Source organism: Canis lupus, chromosome 34 (genome assembly GCF_048164855.1).
Source record: "Canis lupus baileyi chromosome 34, mCanLup2.hap1, whole genome shotgun sequence".
NCBI classification, from domain to species: domain Eukaryota; kingdom Metazoa; phylum Chordata; class Mammalia; order Carnivora; family Canidae; genus Canis; species Canis lupus.
The window spans coordinates 27,077,442-27,101,129 of record NC_132871.1 but is presented as its reverse complement, the minus strand read 5'-3'; the positions used below and the strand labels follow the sequence as shown (position 1 = coordinate 27,101,129).

At 40.3% G+C, this 23,688-nt stretch overlaps 1 protein-coding gene across 4 annotated transcripts in view; it reads right to left on the bottom strand.

The window, feature by feature from the left end:
* Positions 1-23,688, bottom strand: part of ACVR1 (activin A receptor type 1) — a 126,263-nt gene that overhangs the window by 20,671 nt on the left and 81,904 nt on the right. For all 4 annotated transcript variants that reach the window (XM_072811381.1, XM_072811378.1, XM_072811379.1 and 1 more), the window contains 5 exons: positions 18,883-19,146; positions 16,450-16,661; positions 13,026-13,125; positions 9,466-9,612; positions 2,921-3,196 (listed from right to left, as the gene is read on the bottom strand). In XM_072811381.1, coding sequence (XP_072667482.1) covers positions 2,921-3,196; positions 9,466-9,612; positions 13,026-13,125; positions 16,450-16,661; positions 18,883-19,146 — 999 coding nt within the window. The remainder of the gene's footprint in view (positions 1-2,920; positions 3,197-9,465; positions 9,613-13,025; positions 13,126-16,449; positions 16,662-18,882; positions 19,147-23,688) is intronic.

The window sequence follows — 23,688 nt, the reverse complement described above, 5'->3', positions numbered from 1 at the left end:
CCTGACAAAGAACCGAAGCGCCTGCCAATAACCATGTGAGTGGAGCCATCCCTGACAAAGCCCTCAGACACTTGCAGCCCTAATCGACAGCTTGACTGTAACCCCCACAAGATCCTGAGCCAGAACCAGAGAGCTAAGTCATTCCAAGACTGATGACCCTCAGATGATTACATGAGATAACAAACTTGTGTTATTTTAAGCTGCTAAGTTTTAGGAACAATGTGTCACCCAGTAATTGATAATTATCCCACTATCTAAAGACACAAAACATCCAAATGCAATGTATAAACCTTGGCTGAGTTCTTGTTTGAGAAAACTAGAAAAATATGAAAATGGATGTCCAACGATATTAAAGAATTATCAATTATTTTAGGTGAGAGAAACTGTGATTATGCAGGAGATACATTTTGAAGTATTTAGGAGTAACATGGTGTGATGTCTGCAACTTGTTTCAAATGTATGAGCAAAGACAGATGCACAGCTACATATAGATGAAGCAAATATGGCAAAATTTTAACAACTGTTGAATCTAGGTGTTGTGAATATGAATGATCATTATGCTTAGTATTCTTTAAGCCTTTCCGTATGTTTGATTTTTTTTTAATAATAAACAGAAAAATAAATAGAATACTGGTATTTTTGCAGTATCAATAACAGAACATGATTTCTGGGACGCCTGGATGGCTCAGCGGTTTGGCACCTGCCTTTGGCCCAGGGTGTGATCCTGGAGTAGTGGGATCAAGTCCCATGTTGGGCTCCCCGCAGGGAGCCTCCTTTTCTGTGTCTTTGCCTCTCTCTCTCTCTCTCATGAATAAATAAAATCTTTAAAAATAAATAAAAATAAATAGAACATGATTTCTAATGAGTGATCCTTAATTTCTGGGTGTGAAGTGAAAAATTACACACAAATGATGCTCTTATAGGAGCTGTCTTCTATACCAAGAACCACTCCCTGAATAATAACACCTTAACAAAGATTTTTGTACAAATCCATGTATCTAATTGGAAGGCTACAGGCTAAAAGAAAGATAAATGAATAAATAATTAGTTGGAGTTAATGAAAAACACCTCTGACTCCCTATCAAGTGCCATAACCAAATTTAACAGCTTCCTAATTTTCCATCTCCCCTAGACCACTGGACTATAACAGCAGCTACCATCTGAATGTTTATTATTTGCCAAGCAAGTATAATAATTTCTGAATTTTGTAAGAACCATGTGAGGTACATAATAATTGATTTTTTAGTAACATGAACAATACTTCAACACAGCGTTACAAACATTTGAAACAATACAGAAGTACAGTGCACAGTGTGAAACGCTAAAGTGTTCCTTGCTTAGCTCCCCATCCTTACATCAAGTTATAAGCAGTGTTGTACTTTAGGCAGGTAAATAGATAAAATATCTACATAGATATATGGGGAAGATAAAGGGGAAAGCCAGGATTCAAGTCCAAATCACCCTGCTCCACAGCCATGGCATGGCCATAAAAGTCCCCTAACCACAACTAAAACTGCCCACGAAGAGCTTTGGAGCCATACCCTTTCAATGCCATCCCAAATATTTCTCTTCTCACACTTGCAAAACTGTGTAAAAATAATACTCAGCATGAATGCAAAGACTTTAAGGAAATTCAAAAGAAATAAATTTTTCTGACATGTAAACTCTTTTGTGTTTAAAATAAGAATTGAATTTTATCATTTATATGAAAGAGCTAATACTGTTCAAACCTTTATCAGCCTAACAATAACTACAATGATATCAATATAATATAAACCATTTTTTAATCAAATTGAGTGAGGACTCTCAATAGTCCACTGAAATGAATAACCAATATTACAATTCAGTTCTCATTAGCATAATTATTCAGCCAATACCCAAGTTGAATATGGTTTTATATACAATGTCACTATAAATGAAAAGAATCTTATTTATAATGCAATTAAAGTTACACTGAGCATTACCCTAACACCGCAGGAATGAGATATCTCAACAGGGGAAATTATAAATTGGTTTAGGAATTATTTTCCTCTTTCTTGACTGATAATTTTACCATGATTACAGAAAAACAACTTTAGAAACCATTTTTAAGATGAACTCATTCCATAGGTTACTTTTTTTAAAAGATTTTATCTACTTATTTGAGAGAGAGAGTGAACAGGAGGTAGAAGGAGAGAGAATTTGAAGCAGACTCCACACTGCATGCAGAGCCTGATGCAGGGTTCGACCTCACAAGTCTGAGCTCATGACCTAAGCTGAAACCAAGAGTCAGACACTTAACTGACCAAGCTGCCCAGGAGACCCTCATTCCATAAGTTATTTATCTGTGTACCTATTCTGTGTAAAGGTTTGTGAAACCAGAATGCTACAGACTATTGGTTGCCTCTAAGGGTGAGGCTGGCCAGGAACTGACTAAATGAGCAGTTCACTTGGGAGTGACTTTCCAAGGTAATGTGAAGGTCTGAATTTCGATGGAGATTTAGATTTTACAGCATTTGTCAAAACTGTGAGAACGTATTACTTAGATTTGTTCATTTCTCGTGAAATTGAAATTTCACCTGGAGAGAGAGAAGTAAACAAATAATAGACTCACTCTAGTGAGTGACACAATATACAGATGCTGAAGTCTTTAGAAGAGCTCTCTTGTCTGCAGTTTACTTGGGAACATATCAATGATTAAAGATGGACGGATGAGTGGAAATGGATGGGTATGTGACAGAGCTTAAGAACAGTAAACTGTTGATGGGAGAATCTAGGCAGTGGGTACCCAGCTATTCACTGGGAAGTTCTTTCAATTTGCCTGCATGCTTGAAATTCTTCACAAGATGTTCGGGGAGGGGGCATAGATGTAACCTAGCTAAACAATGGAATCCAACAAAAGTTAAAAACTAAATAAAAAAATATTTTTTTAAAAATTTACCCAAATCTGCTATGCAACACTGTCCATTCTTCTTAACCAGGATGTTTTTGCTCTTTAAATCTCGATGAGCAATGGCTGGCTTTCCTTGGGTCCCAAATATCTCTATGTGCAAATGTGCAAGACCACTAGCTATGGACAGCACTATTCGCAGGCAGCTAACAGTATCCAGAGTAGTAAGCTGAAGATAGTCGTACAACGATCCCATTTCATGATAATGTGTGATTAACCACAACTGGGTACTGGAGTGTCTTGATGTCATGTCTGAAGCAATAAAACCTGGAGAGAGCAAGAACAAAAGGAGCAGACATGTAAGAATTTCACGTTATAACTTATAGTATACAGAAATAGTGACCCACACAATAGATACCACCTATAACCAAAAACAATCAAACTAACCAACTACCATGAAAGGAGGTTTACAGAGGTGTCAACAGAAAAACATAATACTATTAATACTACCATAAAAGGTACTGCCAATGAATAGGAAAGTTCCATATTCATTTTCATTATAAATAATCCTTTTAAAAAGAGTTTACTTTGCATTACAATTTGGATAGGAATAATATCTTTGTGTTCATCCATAATAATAGTATCAAACTCTTTATCATGCTCATATTCCAAGCACAGATTATTCATCAACCACTCAAAAAGAATAAAAAAAAAGAACCTAAACACCTATGTTCTAGTATTGACTCTGCCTGTGATTTGCTGTGTAATCCTGAGCAAGCATTTAGGTTCTCTGGATTATCTGTGCTCAAATATAAGATAAAGGATAAGTTTTATTAAATGACTGACTACTCATCAAATAAAAAAGAAGCCAAATACAGTAAGAATCTGTGATGCTCTTTGTCATCACACAGGAAAACCAAGGGGATAGCGTCTGTCGGCTAGAACAAAAGACTGATATAGGAAGGGAAAATTATAGTATAACGTAATGAATATAATGAAAAGTACTGTTAGATCCGCAAAAGGCAGTGTGAGTCCAGAACAGGGAATCCTAATGATTCAGACTAGATGTTACAACAGGTTTCCATTGAGAAGTGATAAAACTGAAGCGGTCTTGCAAAGAAGTGAGACTTGAGAGATGCCAGTAAAGAGGTAGGAAGAGATTTTTCTAGACATTCTAAGGGGACCCTAGAGCAAACTGAATGAATTCTAGAACTTCCTAACCTACAAAATAAATTATGATGTGTGTGCTTGCCTTTCCTGCCATAGATGTGCTCTCCAGACCCTTGCTTGCACATTCGCTCTCCATTTGTGTGTATATAAATACACACACACACACACACACACACACACCCCTAATGGGCACACAGGTGGTGACCTCTGGTCTTTATAAATTAAAGAATATTTTTTTAAAAAGACAGATGTGGCTTGGGCAGGATTAAAGGACTTTTCTGTAAAAAAAAAAAAAAAAAACAGAAATATGCAGAACATGCCTCACACTTGCAGAGCCGGATACACAATTTGTGCCACTTTCACACATATTTTCTCCTAGGATTTTTCTCAATACACCAGTAACACAGATCTCATTATACTCAGTTTATAAATAATAAAATTGCTGCTAAGAATAAAATAAAATAAAATAAAATAAAATAAAATAAAATAAAATAAAATAAAATAAAATAAAATAAAATAAAATAATAAAATAAAATAAAATAAAATAAAATAAAATAAAATAAAATAAAATAAAATAAAATTGCTGCTAAGAGATGTCAAATTACATATCTATTAAGTTGTTGCTGACCTCAAGTTTGGTGCCAGCTACCTGGGCACACCATACCTTGTACAGGAAATTCTGGGAACAAAGAAAGGTCCCCTATTTGATCGTCATCATCATCAACAATAGAAGCAGCTAGTAATTACTGGGACTAACACGGTGCCAGGCAGAGTTCTGCACACTCCACATGTAATTGTCCAACACTCACTGGAAGGAGGCAGAGGATATCGCTGGCACAAAGGCTAGTAATGGTCCCCAACAGTCTGCTCTAGCACCCATACTCTTACCCACTATGCCAGACTGCCCCCAAACAAGCTGACTTCTAGGAGAAAGACAATTTGACACTGAATCTACTGCACATCTGTAAAGTGAACAAAGTGATGTTTCCACACTTTGATCCCTACCTCTCTCTCCTTGCCCTCTGCGCCCCTTCCCCTGGGCAGTCTCCATCTCTCACTCCTTCCCTCTCTCCAGTCTGTCTCTGTGGCCCCGCAGTGATTTCTCCTGGAGCCCTTCACTGGCCACAATATGAATAATCAAACTGTGTATTTAGATATTTACTGTTACTAAAGAAAATGTTTCTGCTTTATTATTTTAAACCAAAGGCTATTAATCATTAATGACTTTCAAAAATAAATATCCTAAACTATAAGTACCACTCGAAAGGAATCAAATTACTGTTGTGTATTTAATGTCACCTCTACTGATTTCTCTGCCCAAGGGAAAGCAGCCTCTGATTAAATAAATAGATAAATAAATAACAAATAAATATTTATTCTCTCACCTTCCCTAAGCCTCTTAAAGTCTCAGAGAAGGATTTTTGTCTGTCCCGTTAATTATGCTCTAGATCTTCCAGAAAAAGGACTTTTAAAAAGGCAGGATTTTTTTTTTAACTGTTTATCTCCCAAGCATGAATTACAGAACTACATTTGTTTCAAAATGCTAGGGCATTTTTATGAAATTTCTCCATTTTCAGTCAAAGCACTGTACTGGTAGTGAACGCTGAACAGGTCCTTAGAAGCTGGGATGCTGGCATGACCACTGGACGTGTTCATAACGGGGAGGGAAGGTGATTAGAGCAAAGGCTTCTTATTTAACAGCCAAGGTCATCCTCCCAGCCTCCTCAGGAAAGAAAACAAACCCCAAAATCTTAAGCAAGGTCATCAATGGCCCTTGCGAGCCTCTTCCAGCGAACCTTCTCCTCCAGGAACCAGGCAGCTACAGCAGCTGAGGACTGAGGCCACCTCACAGTGGGGCACGGGGGTCCAACCCTGGGGACCCACATGAGCTCTCCCATTGCCCAGCTGGGTGATCTCACACAAGTCCTATGAAAGGTCCTCCTTGGCTTCCTCGTTTGTAAGATAAGGATAACGTCATGAGCAATCTCAAAGGGGTACTGTGAGAACAGAAGAGTAATTATAGGTACAGTGCTTCCCACCTTGCCCAACCCAGGAAGTATCAAGAATAGCCGACTACTATTACATTCAGAAGAGCTCAGGGTTCAATTAAAACCACAACAATTCTGCAACATCATATCTTCTGTGGGTAACTTCCTTTACTTCCACGTGGTCTCAAGAAAGTCTGATTAAACGGTTAGGCATTACCTCTGAAGAGCCCGGGGCAGTTCTAGAGATGGAAGGCGGTAATGGCTGCACGATGTGAATGCACATGTGTCACTGCACTGTCCACTTAACATGATTAAACACTAAACTTTGTATCTTAGTGTAATTTTTTTAAAAGAGCCTAAGATGAGACTTTGGAATAAAATTCTCACACTAACTCAACTCCCTTGGTCTTAGTAATGAGGACAAGAATACTCCAAAACATGTAACTTTGGCCCAGAGTCACAGAGTGGGCCTGTTCGAGGCGCTGAGAGTAGAAACCAGTTTCTCAAATCCTCCGACCACTCTTCCTGCCACCACACAGCACAGCCACCCATTACCCCCTTGTCTGCTGAATTCTATACCAGAGCAGAAGGAAGAGTCAAAAGCCAACCTAGTCCCTGGAAAGATATTGCTGCAAAGGAGATAAAGAGTGAGTGTGCAGAGTTTTGTATGTATGCGTGTGTGACTGATTCATTCTGAGGGGCCAGAGTTAGCAATTCTCAACGGTGGAAGGGACATCATCATCCAACACTCGATACAATATGCTCCTTTGATAGAAAAAGAAAAGATCACAGAAAATCTTGAGGTCTCTATATCCAGAAAACTGGTAAAGCAAGGAAAGGACTTTAACCAAATTTAGCCCCCCCCCCAAAAAAGTGTGGTGCATTTCTGTAAGCTTTCTTAAAGTTAAAAGAACTACACAGTAAAATCAGTCCATATAGCTCTAAGTATGATGACGGTGGAAAGACCTCATGAGTACAGAATTTCCCTGGATCACCAAGTAATAAGAAATGAACAATGTTTTGCTCTATGTGGTCACACTAAAGGAACCTCACCTCTCACATGAATCATATCGCAAAGGTGACTTTCAAATTCCTCTTATGATTACATCCAGTTTAACAGATATGTACTAAGCACCTAGCATGTGCAGGGTACTGTCCTTAGCACGTGAGAGCAAAACCAATGGAAGTGATCCTTGTCCTTGGCATACAAGGGAATGATATCACAATTCATTTAACTCAAGGGCACTGATAAAGTGACTATTTGCATAGCCCAGCAATATCTAGCCCATTTTGTTCAATGAACCTGTGAGCCCATAAGAGGGGTGCCTGAACATGCCCTTCTATTCATGTACTCAGACCCCGCATACTTCTTAACAGTATGTGCACCTGCCCAGTAAGAGTAATTCCACTGCCTAGGGACGCCTGGGTGGCTCAGTGGTTGAGCGTCTGCCTTCAGCTCAGGACGTGATCCCGAGGTCCTGGGATCAAGTCCCGCATCAGGCTCCCCATAGAGAGCCTGCTTCTCCCTCTCCTATGTCTCTGCCTCTCTCTGTGTCTCTCATGAATAAATAAATAAATAAAATATTTTTTTCTTTTTAAAGAGTAATTCCACTGTCTAAAGAGTACTCCTGATACATCATGGCTTCTAACACAACTGACACTCTATCCGTTACTCCCCTCTCTATTCCAGTGTCAGAGGCAAAAGTGGGACATTTAAGGATAATTTTGACTATGGATGAATCTTTACCTCATCCTCTTATTACAGAATCACAGAAGCAATTCCACTAGCTAACCACAACACAGAGTACAGAACTGTGGTTAAGAGACACACTGCCCAGTAGGATTCTCAGCTTTGCGATTTAACCTGATGGGTGATGCTAACCTCCCCACCCTGGTTACCTCATCAGTTAAAACTAGAAAAACAAGAGTACCTACCCACTTATGATTGTGGGGAAGCCAAAATGAGAAAATGCACATGAAGCACTTAAAGCAGCGCTTGCTGCACAGTAACGAGTCATTGTTGTTACACATGTGCATCTAACTGTGACACACGGTAGTGTGTGATCAGAGTTACAGCACAGCTGCAAAGTAGGGAGTGCAGAAAAGCACAGGTAAACCCACTGGGAGAGACTAGACGGGAACTGCGACATTTTGATGGAAGGAAGGGTGGTTGGAGTATAGGGTGTGGATCGTGGGTGATCAAGACTGTGAACAAAGGCACAGACACTGGAATGCTCACAGCGATCCCAAGTAATGGTAAATATCAGAAGTGGCTGCCATCTAGGGATATTTGTAGAGAAAGTCTGAGCCTCCTTGGGACCCCAACATATAAGGAGTCTGGAATGCCAGGCCCAGAAGGCACAAATGTGACAAGCAATGGAGGAGTCATCAAAGATACTTTGAGGAGTACCCAGCTACCCAGTGAAAGATAACTCAGTGTAGCAAGATGGACTGGAAATGGGAGACCAACAGCAATGATATGAGTAAGGGGGGCTGGGTGACAGCTGGGGCCCCACAGTAAGGCAAGGGGAGAAGACAACAGCAGAAACACACAAGTCTAAGATGGAACACACCGCCACACTGTTAAGGCAAAACTTGAGACAACTGTCAAAGCGTTCCTGGTAGACAACCTGACTCGGGTTTCATACTAAATTGGCAATAATGGAATCGAAATAAGTCATGGCCAGGGCCTTCTGATAAGCCAAATCTCATCCAATAGCCATGAAGAGGCCAGCACTATCCTAGGGAGTCAATTTCTCTATAAACTTTATATCCCCTATTTAAAAAGCACTCTGAGCAGCACTCAGCATACATGTATTGGTATAAACACACTGAGAGAAACTTTCCAAAAACAGAGAAGTCAAGGAATATTCTCATCCCTTATACCTCCTTAGCAGTATTTCGATGGGCTCTTCACATATTTCACAAATGGTTCTAAGCTTTAGTTTCCAAATTAAAATGGATGCTAAATCCCTCTGTAAATCTGGGCTTTAAAAACCATGCCTAGTTTGAGGGAACGTGCATTTAATTACGATGTCCCTGGGAGCTGTGAATCTCTAGGAAATCGTCCAAAGAGCTTTCTTAGTTTGATTCAATAAATATTCAAAAAGGGTGCGGTAAGTAGAACAACGGATGAAGCCTTGAAGTGAACAATATGGGGTAAATTTTTGTTGCTTAAATAACAACCTACAGAATAAGAATTAGCAATAATGATTTCATTTTCATCATCCAGAGAATCTTCAAACTTAGCTTCTTTGCAGATTTAAACAAGAAATTAGTGTTAAAAGAAAATTAAACATGATATAAACGCTGATGATTCCTATTATCGCTTTTCAGGGGGAGACTTGCAGATTCTCATACACCAAATCTGAGAGGGCAAAGGTAGGCAATTATTTCTTTCTAGATAAAATTAATGAGTGGGATTATCTTTGTACTTACCTAAAATATTTTCATGCCTCAGCATCACAGTGTTGTACAATTCTGTTTCCCTGAACCACGACTTCTCATCCCGGGAGGAGAAGATCTTCACAGCAACGTTCTCCCCTTGCCAGCTGCCCCTCCACACCTCACCATACCTGCCTTTCCCTGGGGGAAGCAACACAGAGGTGACATGGAACGGCAGGACAGGAGACATAGCCAGGACATAGCCTGCAGCTCTTCCCCCCCACCCCCCCATTGTTTACTCAGGGGAAAAAACTTAATCTGGGGATCTAAATATCACAGCTTACCTGTGAAGACATACAGAAAGGTGTGGAACCTGCCCCTCCCAACCACCCACTGTCATAACAAATCCAACACCCCCAGTATCTACACTGTACAATTAGCTGCTAATTACGAGGCTTACAGTTAAATTCTTCTATCAAAGGTCATGAAACATATGATTTTTAAAAGGACATAAAAGTTAGTAAAACGAAGAAAATAATACAGAGTATTAGGTTACAATGTGCTGAAAGCCAAAAGAAAAAAGGAAAGAAAAAGCACATGTGGCTACATTGAATAGCTTACTGGATCCCTTCCCTTCGCACAAGATCAAAGCGGACATTTTCTTGAGGAGTCCAAATTTGTGAATTTACATATGCATTTATGTTTTTCATAAGGGAGACTATTAGGTTTGAGATCTGCATTCTGAAGAATCCCCCAAAATACACACAAATACACAAGTACACACACACACACACACACAACAGTGCTGTGGAGGAGACCGACAAGCAGCCACTACCTTCCCTAAAGGATTTCTGGGCAGAGGATATATTTCAAAAGAGGATTTGCAGAGTCTTAAGACATAATCCCAGCACAGTTCTGATTCCTGACATTGGTCATGGGAATTTGCTTGTTAGCCCCTGTGATGCCAGAAGTGGGCCACATTGAAAGGGCCGCTTGGAGAAAGCATTTCCCAAAATGTGACTGGTTTGTGACCTGGCTCTTTGGGGCACAAGCCCCGTCCTGCAGCAGCAACACAACTCTCAGCCTGTCAACAACATGCTCCCTCTTCCATTCTTCTCCTTAATTACAGGTAGGGGTGATCAGGGAGGCTGGGGGGAGGAGGAGGTAATTACCATGAGACCGTGAGGATCAACTCGGGGGCTATAATCAGGGTAAAGACACACACGGCACCTAGAGAAGGCTGCAGCGGGAGACAGACCTTGCAGGGCTTTCTACCAGGCAAGGGTTGCTGGGAGTCACAGCTCGTAACAAGCAGCTGCAGCACCACCTGCGCACACGGGAATACAGCTCTTTGCTGAAAAACGAAGCCACGAGAACCCGAGAACCCAAGAACCCAAACGTGGAGAAAGAAAGCATGCTTATCCAGGGGGTTATGTCCTGACATAGAATGAAAATGACACAATCAACACTCCCTCGTGATAAACAATGTCCTTGTGAAATACCAATGACTAATCCAAAAGGATGGTAAATGTGGCCAGTAAGTCATCACTGTGGGCTGCCGTCAGGTCGCAAAAATGGTATTTAGAGCAGGACTCATTTTAATACAGTCACAGCAATTGCCCAGCATTTGGAGTTCAAGACGAAGGCTAGTGCTAAGGTACTACAAAACAGGCTGCTAAAAAACAGTATGCTGATCTTTTCCTGCCTTTGGTGAAATTCTTTATTTGTCATTTGTCCTCATAGTCTTATTGGGAAGGAGAGAAAAAAATGTCCCAGAGAATTGTATACATTACTATAAAGTAGCCTTAAATCCTTTTAAAAGAAAGAAAGAAAGAAAGAAAGAAAGAAAGAAAGAAAGAAAGAAAGAAAGAAAGAAAGAAAGAAAGAAAGAAAGAAAGAAAGAAAGAAAGAAAAAGAAAGAAAGAAGGAAAGAAAGAAAGAAAACAGAGATGGATGTCAGGGTAAGTAGACATTTAAAATAGAAACCTACTTCAGTGGCTTTCAAATGCTTTTAAGTTGTCAAGTGCTTTTTAGAAATGCAACCTTATTCAAAAGTTCCTAAAAACAGAAGCAGAACTGCCCAAAAGTACAGGCCATGGAGCCCCCCACAGGAATCGCTAAGGTATCTGAAATTTGGGGGGTTCACAAATCACTATCTGGTAACAACTGATCTAGTCCAACTTCCCATTTTGAACCCAAAATGGCAACATACTATCCAAGCAGTTCTTCACATACATTTTTATTCAAGGCTGCATGCGTGAACACTAACTTTATAAGCTACTGAAATGGCATTGCTTTTATGAAAGTCTTTAGCACTAAACCAACAAAATGCTATAACTGAATTTATACTATTTCCGAAAATGCTCAAGAATATCTACACTAGCAGAAACAGTATGTGTTTTTAAACGGTGCAATACTGTTTTGCCCTTTGGACTCTGGGGTCGGTCTCTGAAAACTGATACTGACATTGGCTGCTCTGTGAATGGTGAGTGGCCACGGGACAGGGGGGTAGGGGTAAGCAAGACAGGTAAATGTCGCCTGTCACCGCCTTCTCACTCCTACCCAAATACCCCTGTTCATAATCAAACTGCATGTTAGGCAGCACAAGAGGACAGCCCTGGTTGTGTGTGATGAGCGTATTTGGGGCTTTTCTATTTGTATCTTCCCTGCTCACAGTCCACTGTGCAAGAGAAGCATGAAGTGTGGTTCCCAAAAATTACTGACACCTACCACATGACTCATAAATACCTACCAAATACAAGTAAAACTAATAAAACTCAGGACTCCCCCCCCACCAAAAAAGGCATTTTGCACCATCTTCGTAGAGGGCAAATCAGCAATTTACAAACAAGCCATAAAAATGTCACAAATTTTGACCCAGGATACTCCAACTCCTGGGAATTTTTTCTGAGCACTCAAAAGAAAGATGCAATACGTGCAGAAGCTTTCTTGAGTGGTAGCGTTAAAATGAAACAGTCATTCAAGGGACCATAGTTACACTATCTTTTAAAATATTTGTGATGTGTATAGATATGTGGAAATGTGTACGAGCTTAAAACTGAAAGAAGCAACACAAATTGTATACACATTCTAATTGCATCTATATATAAACATGTTCCTAGATGGGGAAAATATGAGACCACAGAGAGAGAGAGATTGCTCTTGTTTAAACAAAGCAATTATAAAGGTAGCTTTGATAAATTTATCTCATTATTTTTAAAGACAGTGGGAGAGTGAGCGGGCTTGGAGGATTGCCATAAGCAAGTGTATTGTCCAAACGCCCACTCACCTCACATCACTCAATGCCTGCAGCCAGGAGCAGCCATGCTAATTCATTTCTCATGCCTTCCCATCATCCCAAAGGGTCTACTTGCAACTAAAAGCTTTTGACTAGCCATTCTTCAGACTAACTAGCGATGGACTCCTTTGACAAGAATTCCAACAACTTGAGGTGCTCCAACTCAAGTCACAGAGAACAGATACATGGCCACAGCATCTCCTGTTATTTCACAAGCAACAGGCAATGCAAGGCAGATTTTCCAAGTTCTGTCCTGCTTCTAGAGCCACTGCTAACATTGCATACAACCCACAAATAGGAGGAAAAAAAAAATTACCGACACACTCCAACAGTGTGATCTGACGAGCCACTGTTCTTTGTACCAGAAAAGGGAGACCAGAGCCACTTCCTGATGTACACGAATGATCCAATAAATCCTGTGGTTCAAAACAAGGAGAAAAAGAAACTCCTGAGAAACAGTTCCAGTTTAGAGTATGAGCATGCATATCACTTTAACTTGCATGGAGACGGCGATCCTGGGCCTGGGGCCCATTTGTGTGTATGAGAGCCCCACTGGAGGAAGAACTGGTATTCTTAGGAAAACCAGATGCTAGCCCTTTCCCAAACATATGATAGGTTTTCCTGAGGGATAAGTAGTCTTTTCTTGCATCTAGAGTTTTAGAATACAAAATATACATTGAAAAAAAAATATATATATATATATATAAAAGCTGAGTGGACAAAGTCAAAGATGCAAATTAGAAAGTCCAAGAAGCAGGGCTGAGCACACGGGAAAGCAGCCAAATGAGGGACCGGCGGGGCAAAAAGAGGAAAGGGTCTTCAAACCCAAGGCCTGGGCATAACCAACCATGTTCTGCTCTGCTCCTAAGTATCTATGAAAGGATTCACTTTGGTTGACAGGCTAACTAAGGAACTCTAACAGGAACAAACAAATTAGGAACAAGGAACAAACAAGTCTCTAATGTTGTTTCTCTTGTAAAGACTCCAATGGCCACGTGGGTCATCTAGCTGGTACACTCAAGCAGAGAGGGGCCCCGGGATGGAGGTACCCTTTAGGTAAGTGAGGAACAAAAGGATCACAAAGGCTAACCCTCAGTGTCATTTCCGGATGTGAATTATTCACAAATGAGAGAGGGAAAAAAATAAAACTTTCATACAAAACATAAAACCATGCCCAAAACCTACTTCTGAAAATGAACATATTGTGCAAAAAAATCCTCAATTAGTTCATTCCTAAGTTTTCCCTTTTTATCCTCAGTGCAAGCCGAGGAGTAGACATCTCTTTGTATGGAATGGACTATTTGGAATACACCATATTATGCCCATGGAGGTAAGTTTGCAGCAATGTTGAGCTAACATTCCCCAAAGCTCATTCTTTCCCAACATGTTAGCTGGCCTGTTCAAGCAATACATTGATTTGTCTGAATTTCGTCTTCTTTTACTTACTCTGAGCACCACTGTGAAGTACTGTTGATCAGCAAAATTACCAAAATCTGAACATCCAAAGGAAGATATTTAGAATCCTTAAAAACCACAAAATGGATAATCAACAAGAAATTGAATGTAGATGAAGTAGTTTCACATCTCCCTAACCATCTCTTTTGCTGTTCTTTTTTCTCTTTATTCATTCAATTTTTTTGAGAGAATAATTCTGAAAATTAAACAAATGCGTTTTTTCATAATGTATAATCGTGATTTTAAATCTAGTTCGTAGACTTAAGGCAAGGCAGTGGCATCCACCAAAGACTAACCAACCTCTACTTCAACTCCTGGGTCCCAAGGCTTATTTTCCAAGTTAGGAAGCTGTTCAGTAAGTCAGGCTTTGCTGAACCACATAAGTGAACATAAATAAGCAAGTATAGAGACCGATAACGACAACTTGCTGTAAACAGTGTTCTTCACTGTGCTACTGTTACCGCGATACCCTGTCCTCAGACACCACGCAGTTGAGAAGACGATTTTAGCACATGCTCCCATTCCTCTTCCAAACTCAGAGAAGCTACATAAACAGTGATTTACGCTAGATAGTCCTGTCCTTGTCCATCGTGGTTAACGGTCCTGGGGAGCCAAGTGCTGACTAAACTACTTAAGAATCTTGCTTTGCTAAAGCTTTGTCAGGATTCAGCTTCATCTCTTGCTACTGACTCCAGAAACTCAGTTACTCTTCCTTGATGTTTGAAGCAAACTTCTGAGCACATTGCTAACGAAAAACTGTATTTCTTCACTTTGGGAAACAGACTGTCCTCACCTCCTCTTTTCCCCAGTTCTGCTATCCCGTAATCCAAATACGTAGGTGAAAGGAAGCCAATGAGATACTCTCCCGCCCTTCTGGTGGCCCGATGACCGGGAAGGCAGGAGGGTGGGATATTTCCCAGCCTGAATCAGCCACCACCAAATGTCTTAACAACTCGCCAAGGTTGGTCCAAGAATTGCCCTTGAGCTACAAACACTGGTAAGGGCGTGTCTCCTCCAGCACAGAGGAAGCTTAGCTGCGACCTACCACACATTTGGAAGCTTGTTGTCTAGCAGAACAAGACTTAACACGAGATGGTCTTAAGGGATGCGTGGCCATGGCCATGACATAAAATAAACCAGATCATGTCAGAAAGGTACAACCTCGATGGTCTTCCATCAAATTATGACAAGGAAAGTCTTTAGTATCAGCATGTTTTTAACACCTAGCACACACTAATCTTCACCTTTTCCAGAGGAGGCATCAGACTCAGCATAGTACCACTTCAGAACTTCTCTCTTCTGCATTTTATGGTAACCTATTTATAGCAAGTGGCTCCCTTAAAGTTTCTTTGAAAATAACACTGGACAATTTTTAAAGGTAAAAAGTGTTCATGTGATTTCATCATTTAAAAACATGCAAAAGAACAACTTTAAAAACTGGTGTCTAACCCTGAGCTGTCCACGAAGGTAGCTACTGGCCACATGTTGTTGACTTTTAGCAAATTAAATGTAGTTACACTGAACTGGTATATGCTGTGAGTGTAAAATATACACCAGATTTTAAAAACTTAGCTTAAAAAAAAAAAGAAATTAAGAAAGACATCACATTCATGATTCTTTATGGTTAATGATTATATGTTGAAAGGGTAATAACCATATATATTAGGTCAAATATGTTGTTAAAATTAATATCACCTATGGTGGGAGGTTTTTAAACTTTTTTTTTGAGTGGCCACTAGGAAATTTAAAATTATATATGTGGCACATGTATTTCTATTGGATAGCACTGATTTAACAAATGACTACCCTCCACCAGGGGGCAGCACGGGAGCGTGAAAAGTTTAATAGCTGCTTTTTTGGATGTCAAGTTTTAAAGTCTTAAATTACAGGGTGTTAAAATAATCTAGAAGGGAAAGTGATTTTAATATTAAGCAAAGGTACTTTTTTTGAAGGCACTTTCATTGCTAAAAATAGGGTAACTGAGTTACTCCAAGCTCCCCCCAAAATTAGAGGCAACCATTCTCTGTACCTTTTCCCTTACTCCCCAAGAGAAAAATAACTACCAAGAATCTATTAAAATAAATCCCCTCCCTCATTGAACATAAACATGTGTCTAAAATAAATGTGCTCACATAGGGGAGACTAAACAGGTGCCAACATGTGACCAGTGGTATGTGTGCACGTTGTCCAGCCACCAGCTCCTGGTTAGCATTTCAGGGTGGAAATAAGAAAGCATGTTTAGCCATCTTTGTCATGCTTGGGATTCCCTGGGGTCACAAACTCACTGCTAGAGTGCTGTCTCCAACATTGGTGGTGATGAGCCCTTCGATGGTGCCGTACTCCACATCTCTGGGATTAAGGCGTTCTTGATTGCGCCTTTTAAATTTTCGGAGAGCGACTCCCAGTAGGCAAGCTAGAAGGCATACTGCAAATACTACGGACAGAATAATGAGGCCGACCTCCAAGTGGAAATTCTGTGTTTCAGGAAAGGATTTCCCTGGAGATGAGGGAGAAAAGGGCAATTGGTGGTAAGGATCACGGTTTACTTATTATTTAGCATAACCAATACCTGACAAGTAGCTCCTGAGCCTGACCACACGGTCTCACAAGTCACAAACTGTTAAAAACTGAAATACTTCCCAATGCCTGGCCAGTGGCCTGGTCATTTGAACCATTATTCATTTAGGCACAACCAGAGTTTGAAAAAAATCCACTGAGAACCAACCATATAATTCACATACGTATGCATAAGCACTTTCAAAATATGAAGTACTACACAAATCTCTGGCTCTACTGTTACTAATGCAGACTTGATCTGTACAAATGTTTTATCCTTAGCCCTTCTAGACAGAGATGATGATGTAATATTCCTATGAGAAAGTGCTATCTGAGTTAAAAACAAATTACCCAATCTGTGGTCTCTCTCCTCAGTGTATCTTGGATGTCTACCACTGAATTCTCATTGATCTTTTCACATCACGATTTCTGCCTAGGAACCCATTCATTCATCTGTTCTTTTACTCACTTATTCAATATTCACTCACTTGAAACCCGCATTCACTGATTCACTCACTCGCCTAATCACTCATTCACCCCCTCGCTCGGCATTATCACATTACCCATTCAAACATCCCTGCATTCACTTCAACACTTGCATACCACTCTGGCAAATACAAAGACTTGCTACTTGCCTAGCGATCTAAATAAAAAAAATTCCTTGGTTGGATAGTAATAGTTCATAACTGAAAGGTCTCCAAACAATAATCATCTCTGAATGTCTAACCTCTAACGACATGGTGTCACCAAGCCCTGTTTTTCCCCACATAGGCCTTTTCCACATCCCTGCCTCCTTCCACAATCCAAGCACAAGCCTGACATCCTTTTTACATTTCTTTTAACTTTCCAAATCCAAATTAATCAACGACTTGGCACATAATACTCCACGGTACGTGTCATTTGTACAAAAAAGTGTAAAACTAATTATATACAACATTAAATTATAAATATGGTGTCTCCCTAATTGAATTAGAAATTCCTTAAGTAAAGAAAATAAATTTTCTATTACAACTCAGTCTTGCAGATTGTGCTGCAGATTAGGAACTTTCCGCACTATAGGTCTTACTTTTGCGTGAGTGCAGATATTTCTTCATGTCCATCCCCTCCAATAATTACAATTTAATTCACAAAGGTTAAGAGTAAAGTTTATTCCATCTGGGACTCTTTTAGTTTTAGCCATTTAAATACTTAATCTCTCTTTTAAATACCTTCTTTTATTATTCAATGATATTTGCATATCAGAATTAACATATGCCTTAAGGTCATCACCATAACTGAAACACTGCAAAGCATAATCTTGTATCAGTTTTTTTCCTTTTTCTTTTTTTCATTTTTCTGTCTCTTCTGCCTAGTTGACATTTCTGGCAGTGGACAATCCTAGTAGCCTTTTCACTCCACTTTTTTGGTCTGTTTATTCTTTTGCGAGGCCAAAATTAAGTAATTATGCCTATTAAAATGTTCTATAGGTTAAGAGAATTAACTTTGGCTTGGAGTGGGTCTACAAACACCAAGGAACATTAATATTTGTAGTGACTTTGAGGCAGCAAATTAGGGCTCATTTTATGGGGAAATGGTTTTAGAGGAAGACTGATTTCCATAGATATGGAATCCATCTAATACAACACAGATTCCACATAAACTACAAGGTTCATGTGAAATCTTACCCAGCTTCAAGCTTCAGTGATGGTTCACTGGGAAATCAGATATGGGAACAAAGGTCAGCGAGGCTTTGTTTCTTTCCTCATGAGGAAGGAAACATATTCCACTCAGCCACCAGAGTCTTCCGTCCCATTTTCCTTCCCACACACCCAATATAGAGATGAGTATTTACCAAGCAGAACTGTTTCAGAAGTTATGACATCATGGTTCCTTGATGGAAAAAGGAGCTATTCACATGCTCATGATCTAGTCAGCCAAGCAAGCCGTCTCTCCCAGATGGCCATTACCTTGCTCACTTACCCAAAGGTATTTATCCTCCTTTTAGACTCCAAAAGGCCATGCCTTTTCCTTCCTCACCTAGAGCTACCTTTCTCTGTCACCCATGGCCTCTAGTTCAAAAAGTAGGAAGAAAGCCTTGTGACTACTTCCATCTTTAACCCCCAGAGAATAAGAACAGCACCAACAGAAACCCTTGATCTAGCAATAGAAAAGTCAACGGGAACCTTTAGTGGGCAGCTGGGCCGTGATGTTCCTGTTACACCAGTCCCCTTGGCAGCACTCCACAGCTTGGCCAGGTGATGGCGGGGTCTTACAGGTCATCTTCCCCTGCTCGTAGACCTGGAAGCAGCCTTTCTGGTAGACATGGAAGCCATCGTTTATGCTCAATGAGGAAAAGCACTGCTGGCCTTCACAATGGTCCTCGTTCCCACAGGAGAGGCCTTCACACACACACATGTAAAGTTTGGGGTTTACCTTGGGCTTCTCATCTGCAAAGGAGCAAGACGAAGCAAAAAAAAATATCACTCTGTAGGTTTTACTCTCATTAGGGGAACAAGACAGTTTCTCCAAGACCATTTCAACACATTTACCAAATAGAAAGTCAGGCCAAGCATCATCACTAGCCGTGAGGTGCACATTTTGTTATCTCATACCTTTCACTTGATCAACCAACCACCAAATAACCATCACCTTTCAATATATGAGTACATTTATACAAGCTGTGTACTCTTTTAGATCATACCAGGCCAAAGAATGGTTATCATATACCCTCAAGGCTTCTGACATTGAACTTCCCCCACTGTGGTTTTCACATTATCTTCAGCCTGATGGGCTCTCATCCCAATTTTCTTGCATCAAAATAAAATATTATTCCAGAACATAATGTTCATCACCTTTATTTTATAGGATTTTTTTAAAGGCTCCTAAATACATGGCAATTGTTAATACCAGTCCCTGCTAACTCCATACTAATCCATCAACTAGTAATACAAGGGATGCTGGTGTTCCTGCCATTGTCTATAATATATCAGTATAATCAAGGGTTCCCAAGGATACAGCCTATAATTACAAATATCTCTTACCAATATTTGCAGCTAGATGCCTAATTTTTCAATAGGAGTAACACTGAAGTTCTCATGTTGAGTACAATGGAAATTCTTGGCGGCTTACACATTTTTTAATGGCAAAAAAAATTGGCACCGATCATTAAAGACGAGGGTACAAGAAGACAAAGAGAACAGAACAATGTTTTAACAGTAAGGTAACAGGTAGGACCACGGGAACAGTCCACACCTAGTAGGTCCAAGGTATGAGAGAAAGAGGCAGAAACGTATCATCCATCAGTGAAGCCTAATCAGACCGCCTAATTAACTTCTTCAGGAAACACTTATTTGTGATCTAATTTTTCAAACTGCTCTGCTCTTTCTTTTCCCTTCCCTTGTGAGGATGATCAGTTCATACTTGCTGGTCCCAACAGTTTGCACTAGTAGGGAAGGAAAGTGAAGATAGAATGTAAACAGCCAAGTCCTAGAGGTTCTGAAGCAACGCTCACATTAAAAAAAATTCAGCTTTTAGAAGCTCCCTCCGAAGGTCTATGGCACAGACTGACTGCCTTCTAATTCTTGAACCCCCTGTAGCAGGTCTGTGAGATAACTGCTTCTTTCTTAAAATAACAGGTTGGGTGGCTGTGCTTTCAAGAGGAGACCTTAAGGTAAGGTCTTTGAAAATGTCAAGTTCATTTACACAGATTTGTGTGGGTGTGTGTAGAGACGTGGGTTATCTCAAAAAGAGAAAAGTGTTCTTAATCTTTCTTCTTCCCTCTTCAAAGAAGTGAAAAATAGTTCACTACCCACTGTAATGTGGGTGCCTCATCCCACAGAGTAAGTGCACGCAGACACACAGACACAAGCCTTCTATTTATAATTGACTTGCTAGTTCTTTTGAAAACCACAAGGGGCTCATCCAAGAGCAAAGACATGCCTGAAAGCAGAAAATCCAAAATAGCCGCTGACAGTATATGTATGTCACCAGTCTCACCCCCGAGAATCAAGAGCCTCAGACATTTTTAATGAGCAAAAATTTTAATGAGCCAAAAGATAGTCTTTATTTTCCCTGCCTAGAGAAACTCCAGCACCAATCTATTTCTATGAGGATGAGAAACATATATATCTGTTGACATAATCCCGCAAAAAGTTTACACTTGCCAAAAGTGAGTTGAAAGATAATATTTCTAGGGAGTCTAGACTCTTTGCCACTCTTGAATGGCACAAAATTGGGCTGAGGGTTGCCAACTATGCTGCCCAACAGGTGATGATTCTTTGGAGGAAAATGGATAGGCAGGGTAAAAGGGAGAGAGAGTTAATGGTGTCATGTTGATTTGTTTGTGATCTACAGCAGGGAATTTAAAATACCGTATTTTAAAACTGTGCAAGAATGCATGTGTGAAAATTTGAAACACGAACATATATTTTAAAATCCTAAATATTTTCAAAGGTCATAGATATCCAAAGACACACACTAACACCTTATTATTAAAGAGGTTGTGTCTCCTGACACTGGGTTGGGGCTGACCAGTCAGTGTAAGGATGAAGGGGTAAAATGAAAATAAGGTAAGAGAGTAGCTGTTTGTGGACTGATAATGGACCAAGGAGTGTGGATCCCTTAACTGGCTGTGCCTACGGTCCAGCAGGAGCAACAACAAACTGGTAACGCCAGACAACAGAGACCTCGCTCATCACTGATCCTATGGAAATAGTCCAGTTACAAAAGAATTGAGGACACCTTGTGGTTATAATTTAAAATGTCAAATTTAAATTAAAAAATAAGATAACGATAATTCACGTGCTCTCCGACTGAACATTGCTTTTTAAAATTAGAGCCCTTGGGGTGCCTGGCTGGCTCAGTGGTGGAACGTGCAACTCTTGATCTTGGGGTCACGAGTTCAAGCCCCAAGTAGGGGGTAGAGCCCCCTTAAAAATAAATAAATAAATAAATAAATAAATAAATAGCCAGAGTCCAAACTGAACCCCTGCTCCACAGATAGAAGGTGTGGACTGCCCTTCCTAGGTCCCTATCTTTTGACAGGATGTGGGGACAGTCTGACAGATGTTTGGAATGTAACTGAAAGAATTTTGCCAGCACTGAGCACCTTCAAGTAAATACCATCTTCAGTAAAAGTCAACTCACCACACCCAACTATGCAGCACACACCGGCATCGCGGGTCATAAACTGTAATCAGAGCTTATCCTGGGGGGATCATAAACTAAGTCAAAGGGATTCATTCATTTATTAAACACTCTCCTTGAATCTTTATATTCTTCCCCTAGTTGTATACAGATGGCCACGAGTTGACTACTTTTAAATAGGTCATTCTTTTTAAGGTGTCAAAAACTAGAGTTTTCATATCCTCACCTCCACAATCCAGAAAAAGAAAAAAGGAGGAGAAAGATGGTTATTAATGATATGTGATATTAAATTAATCTCTGCTCTGAGGGCCCATGAGCTCAGTCCAGGGGTTAGCTAATGGGAAAAATACAAAACCTTCACCAGCTTCACTTCCAATTTTGCTTCTCACCAACATTCAACCTTCCTAATTTGTACATTTCCATATAACTAATTAGCAGAGCCCTTCATGAATCGATTTTTTTATATACCACCAAAGTTGAATGAAGACCCCCAATTCTAAGTATATCAGAATGACCACACGCAGCACACACATGCCTGCAGGCACACACACACTCATGAACTGCCACTTTGGCAGTTTCATTCGACATGTGTGGATTAGTCGAAGAGATGCCAGAAAGATTTCTGAGCTGGGATTACTAAGTCAACCAAGAAGGTTAAAAGCAAGGTGGTAACATTTTCAGATCTTAATATCCACAATTCTAAGAGCACACAGCAGGCCCCAAAATGGCTGTGACTCACTCTTTTAGTCTGATCAAAAATTTAGGAATAACCATAACATGTGTGGGCCTGTGATACTTTATTTGGAGTGGGGCTGGGGGGTACACAGGATGCAAGAATTATCACAAAATCCCTTGTAGGGCCCAGAGTAGGAGTGTAATCTCTCAGACAGTGATGTGAATTCAGTACGTACTGAGGTACACCGAGGCCTGGACAGTCACCTTCTGTGACTTTCGACAACACAGACAGGAAGCGCCGTATCTGACATGAAGTATTTTACACTTGCCTGTGCAAATAACTAGGAAGTGCCCTGGCAGAAAGCAGCAAGTCTACTCCACCTAATTGACACTCATTTAAATAATTCAGTAATTTAAATGTCAAGCCAGAGGTATTCCCTCTCTGTGAAGCTCACCCACATTGTTTGTTCTAAGAGGCACCTCCCAGTATTACTCAGTGTTATGGCTGGCACCGTGTGCCCTCTGTATCACCAGAACCAAGTCCCTGTGAACAGACTGGGAGGAGCGGGGAGTCCTCCACTCCCAGCCAGTCCTGGGAGGACTGGGGGCTGGCGCTACAACCAGAGGCACGGGCTCAGAATCTCAAATCTTTTAAAAGATCTTTCTTGTTCTGGGCGATGCTCTGCTCACTTCTGGACACAACTGCTCTCATCACCTAACCATAGACCGTCACAAGAAAAGGCAGAGCAAAGAGCACTGTGGACTTTTTAAGAATGTCCACAGTTTCACATCACCCTGTAGCTCAGAGTAAAAGTATTCACATCAAGGTTTTAGGGGGGACTTGAGAAATCTCAGCACAACACTATGGGCTCATCATCCACATTCTTAGTCATGTACTCCAGAACACTTGAAAGCATTTAAGCTGATTATCAATCTAAATGGTGCACAAAACCTCATATTTCCCACTAAAGTCTGACACAAAAGACAAATGAGAAAATGCCACAAGTAAACCAGCCTGCAGCCATGACCCCAGAGATCAGCAAAAGGAACAGACTTGAATTTCTCAGAAACTCACCGCAAAGCAGCACAAGTAACAATGTGGTGACTACACTACTACACTATTCTTACAAAAGTCATATAGCTCAGAACCTGATAGGCTAAAAAGGGAA